At 41.1% G+C, this 19,155-nt stretch overlaps 1 protein-coding gene across 5 annotated transcripts in view; it reads left to right on the top strand.

Annotated features, from left to right (window-relative positions):
• Positions 1 to 19,155, top strand: part of LOC135209660 (phosphomevalonate kinase-like) — a 38,107-nt gene that overhangs the window by 18,298 nt on the left and 654 nt on the right. Inside the window, exons 1-5 of one of the 5 annotated variants that reach the window (XM_064242393.1) lie at positions 236 to 360; positions 2,063 to 2,158; positions 2,991 to 3,196; positions 3,872 to 4,021; positions 4,415 to 4,490. In XM_064242393.1, coding sequence (XP_064098463.1) covers positions 2,073 to 2,158; positions 2,991 to 3,196; positions 3,872 to 4,021; positions 4,415 to 4,490 — 518 coding nt within the window. In that variant the 5' untranslated portion in view covers positions 236 to 360; positions 2,063 to 2,072. Of the gene's footprint in view, positions 1 to 235; positions 361 to 509; positions 587 to 2,062; positions 2,159 to 2,990; positions 3,197 to 3,871; positions 4,022 to 4,414; positions 4,593 to 19,155 lie in introns of those variants that run through there. The other 4 variants (XM_064242389.1, XM_064242390.1, XM_064242391.1 and 1 more) reach the window with 4 other exon arrangements.

Genomic DNA, 19,155 nt, shown 5'->3' with positions numbered 1-19,155 from the left:
TCTGATTCTGATTTGGTTTTAAAAGCCAAGTCAACTTTCACCCAGTTTTTGATCAATGGCTCCTGGTTTCTCAGCGATCACACCACAAAACACCGCCGCGGGAACACTCAGGTAATAAGTTACAAAACAGCATTAAAAGTTAATATATTAAAATATGCCACAAAGTGGCCATTAATAGTATGAGGATGATAAAGAGGCACCGTAGGATGTGCAGTTAAAAAGATTCGGTTGTAAACAAATCCCTACTACTACTACTACTAATGCTAATTCTACGCGACCAAATCAAAGCGTGACTGACAGGTAACCCGCTGACTACTAAAATCATAATTTTTGTAGCAGAATCAACAGGCTGTCTTAGAGGTAATATAAGCAGTCTTAATCTCAAAGCTATTTGTCAAACCAACTTGGATTTATAAGAGAGATATACTAGAGCGTTGTTATTTAGGTAGTAAAGTCTTGATGAAAAGTAGGTTCGATGACCGTGTGGGTGGAGCTGTCAAGTTTGACGGGCCCCGCCCACCCATTGTCTGACTGTGGTGGTGCACGGGTCTACGACGAAATTTAATTACATTACAGTATTAATAAAGTATGTTTAGAACGCATGTTATTTGCATTTTGTGAATTAGTAGGTAGTAGCCTGTGTTACCTTGCATGACATACCTAGGCTACTAGATGTTATAGCTAGGTACCTACTACTAAGAACTTCAAGCTTGTGCTTGTGGGGTAAGGAACAATGATCTTATACTTATGAGATAGGTATCTTCATCGACATTTTGATCGTCTTGATAATTTTTCGGAAATTTCAACTATTATCCCATAGGCTAATCGAATTTGTTTTGGTAATTTAGTTTTTCCACAAAGTGTCAATGAGAATTTGATGATTTTACATTAATTGTATAAGGAGATGCTTATCCAACACATAGGCAAACACATCCCCTTCTGAGAATAATGGGAGGAGGGCCCCCAATGGGAAACTGAGGATTTTTGGATTGGGGAAATAGCCCAGATAGGACTTAAATACAGGGATACATTCTAACCTAACCTAACCTATTGCCTCCCCCCCCCCCCCCCCCCCACAACAAACCCCTGTATTGTATCTGACCTAGAGTGCCATAAGTCATACAATGAATTGCAAGGATGCAATTCTAGCCTAAAGTATGTCAGTAGTATATGCATATAAGGATACAATTTTCAAAGTCTTAGTCTAAAATTATTAAAATCCCAAGTGTATCTGCAGGTGTCTTTACAAACCTGCTGACTTTGCTCATCAGAACATTACCACTTGTCACTGCCAAATGGTAACACTAAGTTGTGACCTTAACAAGTAGCCTCCTTGATGCCACATATGACCTTTAGATTTAGCCTAGCCTAGGTGGTTTGTATGGGACAAGCATGTTTGGAAAGTGTGAATAGTAGTACCCTGTTCTCTTGCTAATAACGTCCTCAACAAGTCTGAATTTGAGACTTAGAGAAGTTGACATTACAGATTACACCTTCTTTCTTGCCCAGCTAGTTAAGGAAATACCCAAGAAGTTCTATGCCACCGTTACCTGAGCTGCTCTAGGGTTATTTTCCTTTCTCATGATCCACAGAATTTGTAGAGTGGTTAGATAACAATTGGAATGACCAAATAATCAATAAAGGAACTTGGAAGCCCGTGCAAACAGCAAATAGATATTTTTTTTCTCTTTTTTTTTATTTATCAGTTTCAAGGAAATGAACTAGAGGGGTTGGGAAAGGAGCTGACACACCTGAAGGCATATGTTAAGTGATTTGGTTTGTATAAAGTTATAAATATTGTCTTCATAATTTGATTTTTCCCATCCTTGCCGTAAAATTAAAAAGAAATTGCATTGGTTAGCAACCTCTCTTGCTTCCCTTTAAGTGAAAGATTTTCAAAACCTGATTGCTTTAGTTGTATGAAAATGTACTGTGTGATATATCCTTTGCTGCTTTGTTCTGTTAACTGTTATATTATTGAAAAGGGTAGTATTGTAAAACAGTGATTTGTATCTAGGAAATTTAATAATTTTTATAACCTTTATTATTTTTCAATTTTCAGAAGTTACAAAATGCCAGAAAATCCTGCAGTAATTTTGCTGTTTAGTGGAAAACGCAAATCAGGGAAGGACTATATCACAGATCTTTTGCAAAGCAGGTAAGATATTGTAATTTGTTTTGTTACCCAGAAATTTTATGCAAGCAATAGATTTGAAAAGTTTTCTTGTCTTGAACATTTTCTCATATTCTCATTCAGTTAGTTTTAAACAATTACTTTTTGGTTGCAATTATTTTTTTTAGGTTAAAAAGGCATCTTGCAGCTTGTCAGGAAAGTCTTACTCATGGATGTACTGGATAACTTGCAAGTGTAAACCACTTGTAAAATCAACCTTGGGGAAAAGTTTTTAAGAGGGAAAAGATGGCTTACTAGAGTTTGCCTTGCCTTAGTTGACAAATTTACCTTTTCCTAGAGGAGTTTGACAAAGGAAATAAGCTTGTCTGTTCTAAATAAGAATTGAACCACAAGATATATTTTGCTTATATTCATCATAAAGTAAAAAAATTTCCATAACCTCTGCACTGCAGCTTTGTGCAGTCGGGTTGGGATTTCCTTGTTTACAGTCATACTCAAGTACAATTTCATTTTCATAAATATCATTTATTTATGTACGTATTAGTATAGTAAATACAATAGCTTATTTAGATTTACTAAAGTTTTTTATTATTCTTTGTTAATTATATAAGGCAGATATATTGTAGTATTATATTTGTAGACTTGCAAAACAATTGTAGTGCCTTTAATGGAGATTTTGTTGAAAGAAAACAATTTACTTAGATTAAAGACATTGTTGTATGTAGAAAAAAGAAAGACATTTTTACTGTATATGCAGATAAAAGCTGAAAGAAGCAAAATTACCACACTAATTGTCATTACGTTGTCTGAAATTTTGTAAAATTTGTGGAATTAAAACCAATTATTATATCTACAGAATAGGAAATGATCTAAGCAAGATCTTACGTTTGTCCGGTCCTATTAAACAACAATTTGCACTTGACAATGGCCTTGATTATGAAAAGCTCCTATCAGCATCTGAGTATAAGGAAAAATATAGGCTTGAAATGATTTCATGGAGTGAAGCAAAAAGAGCAAAGGATTCTGGATTTTTCATTCGAGCAGCCATTGAAATGTTTGAAGGTAAGTGACTTGAGGTAGCACAAATTGTATATCCATTTAATGTTGCACATATTTGTTTTATGTTTACTTGTAGTTTGTTCTGTATTGAGTACAGGAAACATTCAAAGATCCAGACTAATGAGTAACACTTTGGCCATATCATTGAGAGATTTGGATCCTTGCAAAGTTTTATAATAGCTTAATATGTGACCCCACTAGCCTATGGCATATTAAATGTCACAGTATTTTTCCGTGGTTGTCTCCCGATGAAGTTACAATTAATAAGAATAAAATATTGTATATGGAAGTAATACATAAGTTTTCTATCAAAGTTAGTTTTAAAAATGAGTTCATGGGATAGAGAAAGAGAACCTATTTTGCGACTTTGTTAAATTCTGCACTTATTGTTCCTCTGATAACTTGAGGTCTTGTTGAATTAGATCAGTGGTGTTGTTAGGCTACTCAATGATAATAGAACATCTTAAGGTAAAGGCCAAAGCCATTCATCAATTAAATTTATATACTACATATATATTTAAATTTCTTCTGTCATAATTTTTAGTTTGAAATTTATTTCTGTTGATTTTAAATTCAGTGCTTAAAGACTAATGTATTTCATTTTGTTCTTCATTAGTATTGTAAACATCAAGAACTCTGCGTAATACACCTTCATTGTTTATTTCTCATGTATTGTAGCTTCTAAGTTCCCAGTATGGATTGTCAGCGACATGCGAAGGCGTAGTGATTTACAGTGGTTCAAAGAAAATTATGGAGATGTTCTGTATTCTGTGCGAATAAAAACTTCTATAGAAGTTAGGGAAAAACGTGGTTGGATTTTCACCCCTGGTAAGTAGATTTCCCTTTATAAGTTGACATTTTTAGCTCCTTTTTATCTCTTTAAGTTTTAGGTTAATGTTTGTGAATTTTTTCAATTTTAACATTCATCCTTGTCTTTATTTACATGAGCACTATACATATTGGGTAAGGTGGAAATATATTATTTGGCTAATATTAGATTTTCAATACTTAGTGGTTTAGAATTTAGATTAAAGAATTTACTGTAGTCTGCATGTCATAGCTACTAAAAATTTATGTACATTCTACTAGCAAAAAATCTGGCATACGTACCATGTGTTTTCTGTTAAGTGATATCCACACAATTTGTCAGTTGTGTTTGTGCATATTTTTCTTTGTATTTTTATTCAGAATTTGGTTAAATTATTATTTTTCTCTTTTTAGGTGTTGATGATGCTGAGAGTGAATGTGATTTGGATAACATCACAGATTGGGACCAAGAGATTCAAAATAACACAGAGTCAGTTGAAGATTTGGATCCAGTTCTTAATCAGTTGAAACATTATTGCATATCAAAACTGAAAAGTTTATAGCATCTTGACTCATTGTTATTTATTGCTAGGTACAGTATAGCAGAAAATTTAAATTCCACCCAGTAGTTTAAGTTTCAGTTTCAGTATAATGAAATATTTTTATTTGAGATGAATCTTACCTACTGTTAAATTTAGCTATATCTCCCCGCCGATTAGGCGAGTTGGCATTCAAACAAAAATAAATTGAATGGCTGCCCGGATGACTGTCTAGTTTACCTGTTCTCCACCAGGTGTGTTTTGAATGTTTTAGCTCTTGTCAGAATTCTTGCCGCCATTGCAGCTAGGCGATTGTTGGTATTCTATGAAGTTTGGCTGTTTTACACCTGTTTATGGTATTGTAATTTCATTTTCCTAGGATATCTTCCACCGTAAGTAAAACCAATAACATCAAGCTATGTAGGAATGTTTTGGTGTAACCAGGATGGTGAAATTGGAAGTTGATCTACATTCCTTTGTACTGGCAGGGGTACAGAGTGTGATTTTGGAACTATGTACTAGATGTGAAGAATGTAGGGATTTTTTCTGAGAAATTTATGCCTGAATATGTCAGATATAGGAAAGACTGGAACTAATAGATTGCGAAAGCAATTAGTTAGATCAGGACTTAAACCTGTCAGGCTATCCCTACTCAGACTAGGCATTTTAGTAGGCTAGTATTGACTTCCATTGTAGCTCCGCCTTCTGCTCCCCATTCGGTTCAGGAAAAGCGTAACGAGAAGTTAGAACATTAACCTATTTTTAGTCCTAATACAATTTGAACTTAGTTTGTGACGGGAACGTTCTGAATCCCTCCAGTGTGCGCTCATTTTCACGTTCCTTGTTAGAAGTAAGGTGTTGGTGCCCTTGTCTGTACGTAGCCCGAGCCTAGGACTGCCCTGCGACAGTTGGAAACGTCCGCTGCTAGGGAACCGGGTCGGTTCTCGGGATGATGGGATTCTGTGCCCTCCAATACCTACTTCGCCCTTTTCATGGTCTGAATATCTTTTAAGGGTGTTCACCAAAGGACCGTTAAAGAGTTCACATAAGGACCATTTCAGTAAGCGTTGATGCTCGCTCAGTAGGCGCATTCTGTCGTCTTCAACACCTAGTTTGAGGTGTTAGCATGCATAGGCTTAATAATATATGATATAGGTATAGACATTTTATTGAGATGATAATGTATCTGTAGCGAGTTTTACACGTTTAGATATGTCGACAGTTTATCTCTCATGTTTTGGTTATTCTAAATTCATGTATGCTAGCATTTTCCTTTTTCTTCATAATGCTTGGGTTTGTTCTTTGCGTTGCTTCCTCTTCAGCTATCGGCAAATCTCTTACTACTGCCTCGATTAATGTTTCTCTTCAAGTCGACACTGTCTGTAGTATCTAAAGTTCTTGCCAAGTTAGATATTCTAGCTTCAGAGATTTCTAACTTATTTCATATAGGAATGCTTTCAAGTATGTACGATCGCTTTCGGACGAGGCGGGAGCATTGTTGTAACTCCTCTCCCACCTCCTCCCACTTTTGGCGCCTCGTTCTCTCTCTCCCTCTGTCGACTCGTGCGGACTGCGGACCAGGGTTCCCAGACATACGATAATTATCGTACGAGTACGGTAATTTGACCCTCTGTACGATAAATAATGATTAATCAAAATACGACAATTTGAAGATATTTGGCACGATAATTTGGTTTGATACATCATGTGAATGCAGTTGACTCGTGCTGAGTGCGGACTTGGCCGAGTCCCGAGTCGCTTAACTGAGTCGTGGTGGATTCGATACAGCACTCAGCTGCTGTCACCTCTTATCGACAAGTGTCACTTTTTGTCGCCAAGGGTTGCAGAGAAAGAGCAATCCTTTAAGCTCTTTGTTTACCTCCTGTCGGCAGCTGTCTCCTCCCGTCACCCGCTGACGGAAGAAGAGTTTGAATGGAGTTGGAGGAACTCGTTTGGGCCGGTCGGCTTTTGTTGTCACAATATGCCTTGCTGTATCCTCATTTTGTTGAGGATAGAGGCCACACAGAGAAAATATCTTAATTGTCTTAGCGTATTTTGGCGCACTCTAAATAATGGAGAAGAGAACCAAGTTTTCTCCAATTTGAGAGCATTTCGTAACTTCTCATCCTCGGACACAATCTCCCTTTGTGTCTGCCTAGGCTTGTCATCTTGTCTTTTAAGGTCGCGGAGAGCCGAAGGCCGACTTTTGCTGTACAACGCTTATTAGTCCTCTAACCGTCTTTATTAGGAGGTTCGCTTTCTTTCTTTCTTTCTCTTTCCTGTGGGGAAATGAACTCGAGACTGACAGACATGCTGATAGATTTTCAGTTTACTTGAGTTATTACCTTTTATCTATGTTGTCTCATCTCTGTGACTTCTTAGAGAGGTGGAGACATCAACCCAGCAGGAGTTTTAGCGAGGAAACAAGTAACTAAAATAAGTAACTCATTTCTGATGCTGCAGGGTAATGTCCTCATGCTTATATTCACTCTGGAAGAAGTGAGAACACTTTCGCTTCCTGTCTGATTATGCAGCTCGTGATTATCTATTGGTAGTCTTATTTTACACCTTTCGGGAATAAGTGCAGATTCAGGTTCTGGGATATGGACAGTTGCAACCTCCTAACATGCATGGAGAGACTTGGGACCAGTATGTTATATGGTGGAGACAGTGAAGGGCAGTTGTGATTCTTTTTGGTTGTCCTCCACTGGTTTAATCTCCCTCTTATAGCATCCCTTGTCTTCAGCAGAGATCTCTCATAAGTCTCTTTTAGTAGGAGATTGTATATAGAGGGAATGATGGTCCAAGGGTAATTCTTTAGGAAGACACCCATAAGTAATTGGAGATATTCTTGGACATTTAGAGACTGAATAACAGTAAGTATCTGCCCATATACTTGTTGGTTTCTAGCATGGTTTAGTGCCTTTCCAAAGAATGGTCAGACTTGTGGTACACATGCAGAATGTATTCATTCCACTTACCATACATCCCCAATCATGCAAGTTCCTTCAAAGGGTTTTTACTAGAAGGTATTACTGCTCTGTGCACTTTGTTTGGGTTAGTGTGCAGTCCTCTATAAGTTATGTCAGGGACTTGTTGCCCATTGGTAGATGGTGTCAACTTTAGGAGCAAGACACTTCTACTGAATCAGTTATTCAAATTAGCCCACTCTGTCAACAGTATTCCAAAGGCCAAAGACCTGTTGCTTCTTCTGGCCCAATTTCTATGCTCTATATTGTTAATTCTTTATATCCCCATTCTTACCTAGTGATGTGGGGATGATATTTAATTATGCTTGCTTGTCGGTCAAGATGAATAGGCATGTGCTGCTTGAAGATTTTAGACCAGAAAGAAACTTCCTATATGATAAGGGCTATTCCTCAATAGGAAAAATGGCCTTATGGGTTATTTTCAGATAATCATGCTCAATTAATGTATGGTTTCAGCGTAAGAATTACGACTTACAAATAACTTTCATTAAATTTGTAAGTAATCCAGGACCAACTTTGGCTCCAGGACTGTAGGAGGGACACTCTAACCAGGAATCATCCATTTGGTTCTTAAACCTAAGTCCAAGTTTTGGTCTTTTCCCTCTGTCATGCAACACAGAGTTCAACTAGTGTCATTAACCTTTCATGCAGCATAGAATGGTCAACTACACCTGGTAAAACTTTTTAGATGTCAGGGCAGTGGAAAGACATCAGGATGCTTAGCAACTTTATTCCCGGTCAGAAAAAGTCTTTTTGGGAAGTTTGCTGCTTTGAGTGAAATGAAACAACATATTGGTTTGATCATCCATTCTGTGGAAGGACAGTGTTTTAGCAATTGGGGATTCAGGAAGAGCAACTGCCCACAAGGGCCCTGACATCCATAAGTTTGGCACTTGGATGGATTTAAGGAACACTCATTTAGCTTCCTAGCATGTAGATGAACAGGGACATCCGAATGATTACTACTACTTTGTTGGCCCTCAGGCTTGAGCAGTGGATGTTTCTTTAAATTTTGCCTAATTCAGACTCATAGGCCTGCCCCTTATATCTACTCTGAATTCTATTGAGCAATTTCATGTTCAAGAATTGCTTAGTCTCCTGTAGAGCCCTTGTAGCCTCAGGGCAAAACTTTTCAGAATTTCCAATGCTCTTTGTAGATGTCTCATTCTTCCGTTGAGAAGAAATCAACTCTATTACACAATTCCATACAGTTCCATTGACGTAGGCATCTCCTTAACTGCTTGGAGAGGTTAGAATGTCCCCTCCCAATAATAAGATTTTCAAGTCATCATAGGATCTGTCCTTAATTTAAAACTGCCATAGCCTGGGGTCAGAAGCAGTGGTCTGTGTGTTGCTGATGGTACCATTCTGGAGGAATTTTCAGCACCTGGAACCTTGTAGACATCAATGTTTTCTGTTTAGAGGAGATAAGACTTTTCACTGTCTACTTCCAAAGTTATTGTTCCATACGTACTTTCCTCAATATTGCATCAAGTACTTTTCTGGGCTTGACCTGTGTCGGCCTGTGAAATGGTTCCTTTGATACTATTTCTGAGGAATAAATATTGCTATTCATCCTAGAGAAAAAAGAAACAATATAATGCCAAGATAAATGGCTCGCTCACTTCTTATAGAAGTGTCGGTATAGTAAGGAGCGAGTGGAATCACTACCAGAGGTCCCTTGCCATTTAGCTTCTTCCTTCGACAAAACCCCGAACTACGGAGGAGCCGTGCTACAGCTCCCGGTCTACTACTACCGTGAGCGCCTCCGACGCCTGAGACGTCATTCCTTTCGATAGCGCGCGTTACAACCAGACGTTAGAATTTTTTCTGTGCTGTGTTTCGCTCGATTTTGGATTATCTTTTGGATTATCTTTTATTTTCAAGATGTCTTCAGCTTCTGCTTCTAAGTTAAGTACTGTTTGGGGTTACTGATCTCATTTTATGATGATCTTCGTGTTTTATACATATTCGGAGCCTTATCGGCCGGTATGCCCCTCGACCGCTTGGCGGTACGGGTTCTCTCTTTCGGTCTTCCATACCGTTAGGGATTTCCCCTCTTTCTCAGTACTTTAGATATGGTTACTTATACATAGTCTCTATATCTTTTATGCAGTTAGTTTTTTAGTTAGGCCTCCACGGGACACGCTCCGACCGCACGTTTCGGACCTTAGTCTAGCTACGCCTTACATTGTTAGGAGTTTTATCAGTCACGATTTGAGAGTCATATTATCTTAATTATTCTGATGTTCTCTCTTTTCTTCTCTGGTTCCTGATTACCATCAAGAATATTATAGGTACTAGGTTGGCTAACATACACCATGCTTCGGTATGGCGATTAGCTTCCCTGTTATCATTTATTTTACCATTAAGTTAGGCTTTCATACCCCAATTGTCGATTGGTGATTAGCCTGCCCCCCGTTTTCTTGAACCAGAGATTAGATTAGGCTAACATACCCCTTTCTTCGGATCGGCGATTAGCCTAATTTTCTGTTTGCTTAGCTTCGTGTTCCGACGGTTCTTCCCCACCTCGTGTCTTTCACCTGGCCGGGAAGACCACCGGTTGATTGCGGTGAGCCACCCGGTTACGGGGTCCCCCACGTCCACCCTTTCCCCCCCAGTCCCCCTCCCCCCACCATACATTGCCATCCACGTCGATGGGTGATGACTCGTTTCTCACAGCTAGCGTCCGAGTCTGCATGAGAGGGGGTGACTCACGGGACTGGTGGGGATCTCCCCTCCCCTACTGGTATTCTCACTCGTCATGTGCCTCGGGGGCTAGGGACCTCCTCCCCCCTTCTTCTCCGTCCTTAACTGGCCGCTCAGGGGGATGGCTCCCCTACCCCACGTTCTTCCCTACCCTTTCCCCCCCAGTTCAGTCCGGCAGGTGTCTATCCGCCGCTACCAAACATAGAGAGGGGGGGAGGGAACCACTGGGTTTCCTATCCATTAGGATAGTTCACACGAGCACTTACTGATATAATGGGTTTTTATTTTGGTTTTTATTTTGTTTTATTTTTTTTTATTTAATGTTTAGAATCTTTTGCGTTACTGGGGGGGGGGTTTTTTTATTTCTGCCTCTCGTACTATCCCTTGCTTCGTTAGAAGTTTGACATTGCTTCAATATTAATTAACTCCGGGCCATACGGAGAACTCCGGGCCCTACGGAGTCTATTTTTAATCATATACAAGTGAGCTTAGGCGGAGGCAGAGACTTTCTTCCCCCCTCGTAACTTTCTACGTAATATTCATACGTAGATCTCTATCCGTCGGTCCTACTCCGGCACCCACGGATATTTTGCATATTATACCACCGGAGGTTGTCATTGGTACTCATGTATCCTTTGACTTACAGGTGTTGTGCCAGGAGATTGGGTGCAATGCCATCCTCCAAGACCCGTGCGGCCATATAGTATGCCGTTCTCATGCAGGATGTGCAGTGAAAGTGGAGGATTTTATCGTTTGGCATCATGAAGCTTGCCAAACCTGCTACTTGCTAGTAGGAGATGCCTCACTAGTAGTACGTTTCTTAGCACTTTCTTCATTCATTCATCACCTGGAATACTTGTTATTATATTATACCTTTCACATATGAGACACATTCATATAATCTCAACACAACAGACATTCCTCCCCTATCCTCTCCCTAACTCTAGACTCTTTTTTACAGGGTTCTGATGAAGAAAAGAAGAAAGCTTTGTCGACTCTCAAAGCTTGGGTAGGGGGTTTTGGCCGGAATTCGAAGGGCCGCCCCTACATTCTTACCCAGGATATGGCGGACCTAGTATTCCCAGGAGCCAAGAAAGGATCAGTGGTGGACCCGATAGCGGCCGCCCCTTTGCTGGCCGACCTTCAAGTCATGATCTCCCTGCAGGAGGGGGATTTCCCAGAGGACGTTGCAGAAGACGTTGCGGCAATGAACCTCGACGTCGAACCCATGGCTATTGACTCCATGGGTACAGGTAAGGGTGTAGTAGGGGCAGCTTCTGTGGGTTCTTAGGGCCCTTTCCTGAATTCCCTTTCTCCATCACCTTCTACTGATCCTTCTACTTCCACTTCTTTCCGGGGCTTCACTGAAGAGCAGCGGTCTGTCCGTCCTAAGGCTACTTCAGTGATCCCCAAGGCTAAGATGACCGAGGAGAAACTTAAAAAGTCTCTCCCCAAGAAATCGGTCATCCTGACAGACACTGTAACTCCGGCTCACCACCCCGGATCAGTTAGGTCAAGGGAGGCCTCTTCCTCTGTGTCGAGGTCCCCCAAACATAGATCACGTAAGGATCGGGCTCAAGTCCCTCTTTTTGATCCCGAATCCTTTTCGGCTAATATTCTGGAGCAGGTGGGAGTGATCGTAGGGGCCTTGGTTGACAACAAGGTCGGCTCAGTGCTCTCCCAGCTCTCCAGTTCTGTTACGTCTTCTGGCCAGTCGATCCAATCGCTGGCGGAACGGCTGGCCGTTCAGGAGAATGCCATCGCCGGGATTCAAACCTCGATCGCGGCAGGTTCCCCTCTATCTGTGCCACCTTCTCCTCTTCCAATGCCAGATTCCAGCCAACTGCCGGAATTCAAGGCGGCCAACCCTTGGAGGATCGCTTCGTATGCCCGTTTGTCAACGGAATGTTGACAATCGAAGGCATAGGAACTCGAAGGCGTGAGGACTTCGAGTTCCACCCCAGAGACCTTCAACCACCATTCATTGGCTACGTCCGACTAACGGAAGCAGCGATGATGAGAGAGGACAAGGTTCCCAAGGAAACAGTGATCCTTCCGAGGGAACAAGCACAGCAGACTCTAATGAGAAGTCTGGAGGAATGGGGGTGTGAAAACACCCGCATCACAGCATTTAGGAGTCCTTTCACCATTTTTACTCCGGTGGAAGGGACTCCGCTACCACTGACCCTTAAGGTAGTGGAAGCAACCTTTCAGGCCGCCCTGAAAGACGAGCCCCTGCCTCAACTACGAGAGACGGAACCCACCTCTCTCTTAGTCCCAGGCTCCGAGACGTACTTCGAGGGGGCAGTTCCTACTTTCTCAGTAGGAAAACTAAAGGCGGACTGTGCCACCTCTCTCTTCAGTGAGAGACTCCCCAGGTTGTCAGACTCTCTCATCCAGATGGAGTACGACGCCCGGACTAGGCTCACGAGATCCCTTTCCTCCATGACTATGGCGGAGATGACGGCTCTTGTATACCAACAAGAGCCGTTATTTAAAGTTTTGGCTAAAGGTCTGCTGCACACCATGCAGTGTGACCTTTACGACTTCCTCATAGCCAGGAGAAATTGTAGGAAGCGCGTTCTGGCGGAAGCTACTATCCGCCATGAACCTAATAAAACCTGATTGCTTCCTCATTTGGGGAACGGACCTCTTTCCAGCACCAGTAGTAGCAGAAGTCCTTCACGAGGCTTCTAAGGTTAACCAGTGCCTCAAAGTCAGGTGGGGACTGGTAGCAAAGCGGAGGCAGGAATCTTCTGGTCCTAACCCAAGGAACAAGAAGAAACCAAGGAAGTTCTCTCCCTTCCAGCCTTCTCAGCAAACGTTGGTTCAGGTAGTCCCAGCACCACAAGGGCAACCATCGTCGAAGGGTCAACAACAATACCTTGTTCTGACCCCTCAGTCCCAGCAATCTCAACCCTCTACTTCCTTTGCTGTCTCGTCAGCCTACAATTCCAACTATGAAAGCCAGAACTTTCAGGCTTTCAATAGGTTTGCGAGAGGCAGCAGAGCAAGAGGTGCCTCTCGATTCAGAGGATCCGGCAGGGCTGCTAACAGAGGAAGAGGTTTCCGAGGAGCAAGAGGTGGCCGCCCCTCGGCAAACCAGCAGTGAAAGTCCCAAGGTAGGAGGGAGGCTGTACCTCTTCCGCCAGCGGTGGGGTTTCAGCCCTTGGGCTCAAAGTATAGTAACAAAAGGACTAGGTTGGAGTTGGCTAGAGGGCCCTCCTCCAACCAACAGATTCTATCAAGCACCAACAACAGAATTGGTAGAGTATACCGAAGACCTCCTTCTCAAAGGAGTAGTCTCAAGAGTCAACAATTTAAAATTTCAAGGACGCTTGTTCAGCGTGCCAAAGAAAGACTCGGTAAACCGAAGAATCATCTTAGACTTGTCCCATCTGAACTTATTCATTCATTGCGACAAGTTCAGGATGCTGACCGTTTCGCAGGTACGGACCTTACTTCCCCGTGGGGCCGTCACAACCTCTATAGATCTTACAGATGCCTACTATCATGTTCCATAGCCCAGACACTTACGTCCATTCCTAGGCTTCAAAATAGGCAACAGATCCTACTCCTTCAAGATAATGCCATTCGGGCTCAACATAGCCCCCAGGATCTTCACCAAATTGGCGGAAGCAGTAGTGCAAGAGCTAAGGAAACAGGGAATAATGTTAGTGGCTTATCTGGACGATTGGCTTATTTGGGCAAAGAACCCCAAAGAATGCAAAGAAGCAACGGTCAGAGTGATCAAATTCCTAGAACATTAGGTTTTCAAATAAACAAAACCAAGTCCAGACTAACACCGGAATCTTCGATTCAGTGGTTAGGCCTTCAGTGGGACTTACAATCGCACACTCTATCAATTCCGTCGTTTGAAAAGGAAAGAAATTGCAAGAGTTACAAAACAATTTCTCAAACGACAACAAACATCCAGGAGGTGCCAGGAGAGGATCCTGGGCTCACTCCAGTTTGCATCAGTCACAGACGTTCTGCTCAGAGCCAAACTCAAAGATATAAACAGAGTATGGCGCTCAAGAGCGAATTGCAGATCACGGGACAAACTAGCCTCTATCCCAGCGATCTTACGGAAACGTCTCCGTCCCTGGACGGAGACAAAGAATCTTTCAAAAGCAATTCCTCTACAGTTTCCCCCTCCATCATTAGTGATCCACACAGACGCCTCACTAACAGGGTGGGGAGGATACTCCCAGTACGAAAAAGTTCAAGGAACTTGGTCGTTAACATTCCGCCAGCTACATATCAATGTACTGGAGGCCATGGTAGTATTCCTCACACTGAAACGGCTCCGTCTGCCCAAGAACTCACATTTAAAATTAGTTCTGGACAGTGCAGTAGTAGTACACTGCATCAACAGGGGCGGATCCAAGTCAAGCCACTTGAACCATGTCATGATAGCCATCTTTTCTCTGGCAAACAAAAACAAATGGCACCTGTCAGCCACTCACCTGGCAGGAGTCAAGAACGTAGTAGCAGACGCTCTATCGCGCTCCGCTCCGTTGGAATCGGAGTGGACACTGGACAGAGTTCATTCAATTGGATCAGTCTACAAGTCCCCGGACTCCAACTAGACCTCTTCGCCACGGAGTCAAACCACAAACTCCCTTGTTACGTGGCACCCAACCTCAATCCTCTAGCATACGCTACAGATGCAATGATCCTCGATTGGAACGAATGGAAGAATATTTACCTCTTCCCTCCGGTGAACCTTCTCATGAAAGTTTCAGACAAACTCAGAACATTCAAAGGCCAAGTAGCTCTAGTAGCTCCCAACTGGCCCAAGAGCAATTGGTTCCCTCTACTCCTAGAGTTGAGACTCCGACCACTACGGATTCCCAACCCCAAACTAACCCAGTTAGTGCAAACTCAGACTGTGTCCGCTTCCTCAAGAATTCAGAAAACCCTAACTTTATGGATTTTCTGAAATTCGCAGCCATGAGGAATGCAGAAATTGATCCCCAGAATATCTCATTCTTGGAATCAGATAAAAGAGAATCTACTCTCCGGCAATATGATTCATCTGTCAAGAAACTAGCAGAGTTCCTTAAGTTGTCAAATTCTCAAGTCATGACAACGAACCTAGCCATAACTTTCTTCAGATCATTGTTTGAGAAAGGCTTAGCAGCAAGCACTATCACTACGGCCAAATCAGCTCTTAAAAAGATCTTCCAATTTGGTTTTAGCATAGACCTTACGGATTCATACTTTACGTCCATACCAAAAGCTTGTGCTAGATTAAGACCATCAACGAGACCTAAATCAGTCTCTTGGTTCTATTATATATCCCTCCTGAGGAAAACCCTATTCTTATTAAGTTTAGCCTCCGGAGCTAGAATATCAGAACTGTCAGCTTTATCAAGGGAACCAGGCCACATTGAGTTCCTCCCCTCAGGGGAAGTCCTCTTATCCCCAGATCACCATTTTCTAGCCAAAAATGAAGACCCACAGGACAGATGGTCCTCGTGGAAAATCCTACCACTACCTCAAGACATTTCCCTTTGTCCTGTCAACTCATTAAGAGCCTACCTAAGCAGAACAACTCTGAAATCTTCAGGCCCATTGTTCATTAGGAAGGAAGGTGGTACATTATCCCTAAAAGGGATCAGGCAACAAATTTTATACTTCATTAAACAGGCCAATCCAGAGTCCTTTCCTCGGGCCCACGATGTTAGGGCGGTGGCCACATCTATTAATTATTTCCAACACATGAATTTTGACGATCTTAAGAAGTATACAGGCTGGAAATCTCCGACAGTTTTCAAACGGCACTACCTAAAACCCTTAGAAGCCCTCAAATTTCCAGCAGTGGCAGCTGGAAACACAGTTTCTCCTGATTCTTAATTTTTACTATAACTTCTTGTAGCCTTCCCTTCTACCTGCCCCATTGCACCCTTACTTAGTTTAGTCGCCTCCATGTATTGGGTTACCTTGAGTTTGCTTTTGTTCATCATTCTAATTGGATTCAGTTCCATTCTTTTGTATATATCAACTTATCCTGTCTTTGCCTAACCTGTATTGTTATTGTTTGTTGTTAGGCTAACTAATTTTAAGTTATAACCTGTGTTTTAGGGCTTATACTTCCCTTAGGGTAAGACTGTAATTTTAGTTGATTATTATACTATTAACCTTACAAGTGTTTAACTTTACCTTCTTAATTTATCTGTACTGTTCCTCAAGCTTGATGTTTAGCATTCTCTGGTACTATTTCACAGGCCGACACAGGTCAAGCCCAGAAAAGGGATTTTGACGAAGGAAAAATCTATTTCTGGGCGGGACAAGACCTGTGTCGCCCTGTGAAACCCCACCCTGTAGTTAGATTATCCTCACCCAGCTTACCCCAAGCTTGGAGGCTATCTTCAGGAATGACGTCTCAGGCGTCGGAGGCGCTCACGGTAGTAGTAGACCGGCTCCTCCGTAGTTCGGGGTTTTGTCGAAGGAAGAAGCTAAATGGCAAGGGACCTCTGGTAGTGATTCCACTCGCTCCTTACTATACTGACACTTCTATAAGAAGTGAGCGAGCCATTTATCTTGGCATTATATTGTTTCTTTTTTCTCTAGGATGAATAGCAATATTTATTCCTCAGAAATAGTATCAAAGGAACCATTTCACAGGGCGACACAGGTCGTTGCCCAGAAATAGATTTTTCCTTCGTCAAAATCCCTTTTAGATCTTGCTGAGGACCAGCACTGTAAGGTGTTGAGATTGAAGCCCCTTCATTTCTATATCAGTCACTCTCTGGAGTTTAGATGCGGGTCTAAACTTTATCTGAATTTACTGTAAATCCTTTTATTTAGCAGTGGTTAATAAGTAAATTTGCTGTCAGCACCCTTAGACCTGAGGGTGATGTTAAGGCTATGCTTTACAGTTCCCTGTAAGAATTCCAATCTAACCCCTTGGGGGGGAAAAAGAGGAAACTTCTCTATCCTGTTGGGCATTTAAATTTAAAGGTTAAACCAAGAACATTTTTATTAGAGACCTTGAACATCTTTGTCAAAGGTAAATGCTGGAAGAGCCAAAATTAACCTTTGGTTTTGTGGTTTTAAGAAAAGCAGATGTTGTGGTCAAAGGTTAGCCTGGAAGAGGCAAAAATCAACCTTTTGTTTTGTGGTTTTAGAAAACCTAGAATGTATTTGTGAAGGTTAAGCCTGGAAGATGCAAAGTTAACCTTTTGTGTTGTGATTTTTAGAAACTTTGTCAAGGAACACAAGGTCCTCTGTGACATACTGGATAGGCTAGTATATGAGAACTAGCTCCATATCTTCTACCTTTTTGAAGTTAAACATTCATAATGTGAGCAGCAGTTGCAACTTCATTTAGTGTTTTGTCAATTTGTCGCTCCAGAATATGATTGATGTGACACAGTAGAAGTACAATTCAGTTTTTGCCTGATCACTACCTTAAGTATACAGAATTGTGTTTGAAAATAGTAAAGCCCTTAATCCACTACTAGTAGTGGGTAGTCTTTTCCTGAACCAAAAAAAAGCAATTCTTTAGGCTCTTTTGTTTAAATCCCCGGGTTTTAATATTTTGGGGAGCGTGAAGGTACAAATTTTGTAAAGGAGCGTACCTTTATATTGTAAAGGTATTCATTTTAAGTGACTTGTCATTTGATAGGGCTTTTGGACCCAGGCACAGGGGTCCGTCATACCACTTGCGTTTCATGCTGGCTGAATCGAAGGGGTTTTTCCGCAAGGCTACTCTTTGCTGCATACGTATGAGAGCCTTGCTCCCTGAATGGATTCCAACTTCTGGTGGTAGTAAAATCCACCAAGGATTCCAGATCAGGTGAGAATGTTTTGGATTTTGTGTAAGAAACATTTAGCTCGAATGGCTGAGCGAAATTTTGTAGCTGCACTACCCACCATCCTCTTCTTAATGTGGGAATCAGCTAAATTTAACAGTTGGTAAGATTCATCTCAAATAATATAAATTTTCATAATAAAATTTATTATTTGGATACTTACCTACTGTTAAAGTAGACCCACCCAGCCTCCCCACAACTTAGTGGGCTGTCAAGGAGAATTCTGACAAGAGCTAAAACATTCAAAACACACCTGGTAGAGAACAGGTAAACTAGACAGTCATCCGGGCAGCCATTTGATTTTTTTTTTTTTTTAATGTTGACTCGCCTAATCGGCGGGGAGATATAGATAAATTTAACAGTAGGTAAGTATCCAAATAATAAATTTTATTATGAAAATTTATATAATTTTCAATGAATGTCAGGTAAAGCATTTAGTATTCTGGCATCACGTGAGTCATGTATTATATAAATGAGATAGATAATAATAGTTAAGGGATCTCATGTTCTTTAACAATTTCGAATTTTTTATTTTACGTGTTGAAGCCAAGAGTGAATGTGATTTGGATATTGTTACCAGCATGGAGAAAAGATTTTTAAAATACTGCCGTCCATTGAAGAATTAGATCTTAAGTATGCAACTGTTTAATAAACTGTTATTTAGTTTATCATTAGAATATTTATGGCAGCATGATACTGTTTATGATAATTTTAAGGTAAGGTAGAACTGAATATAATAAGATTCCTTTCCATATTTTCAACATCACTTTCCATAATTAAATTGCTAGGATGGGTCATTCAGTTTCAACTGATTTAAGATGTGTCTATAGTTTCTATGTAAAGAAGTATATTTTTAATGCAGGATGTCATTTCAGTATGTAGTATTCTCTCATCACAGGTGAATCTCACACAGTAGTAATGTGGTAAATAGAGATGGATGAGAACAGCACAAATTTAGCATTCATGTTAGGATCATCATCATTTTCTTTGTTTTTTTCACAAATCTCAAAAAGCCCTTCTATTAGTAGGTCTCCCATCAAATTTAAGAAATGAGGTTTTGTTCCTACAGAAATACAAACCATTGCCTTCTATGT

The sequence above is a fragment of the Macrobrachium nipponense genome, chromosome 38 (genome assembly GCF_015104395.2).
Source record: "Macrobrachium nipponense isolate FS-2020 chromosome 38, ASM1510439v2, whole genome shotgun sequence".
NCBI classification, from domain to species: domain Eukaryota; kingdom Metazoa; phylum Arthropoda; class Malacostraca; order Decapoda; family Palaemonidae; genus Macrobrachium; species Macrobrachium nipponense.
The sequence above is the reverse complement of the archived record's forward strand: the minus strand, read 5'-3'. Positions and strand labels throughout refer to the sequence as shown.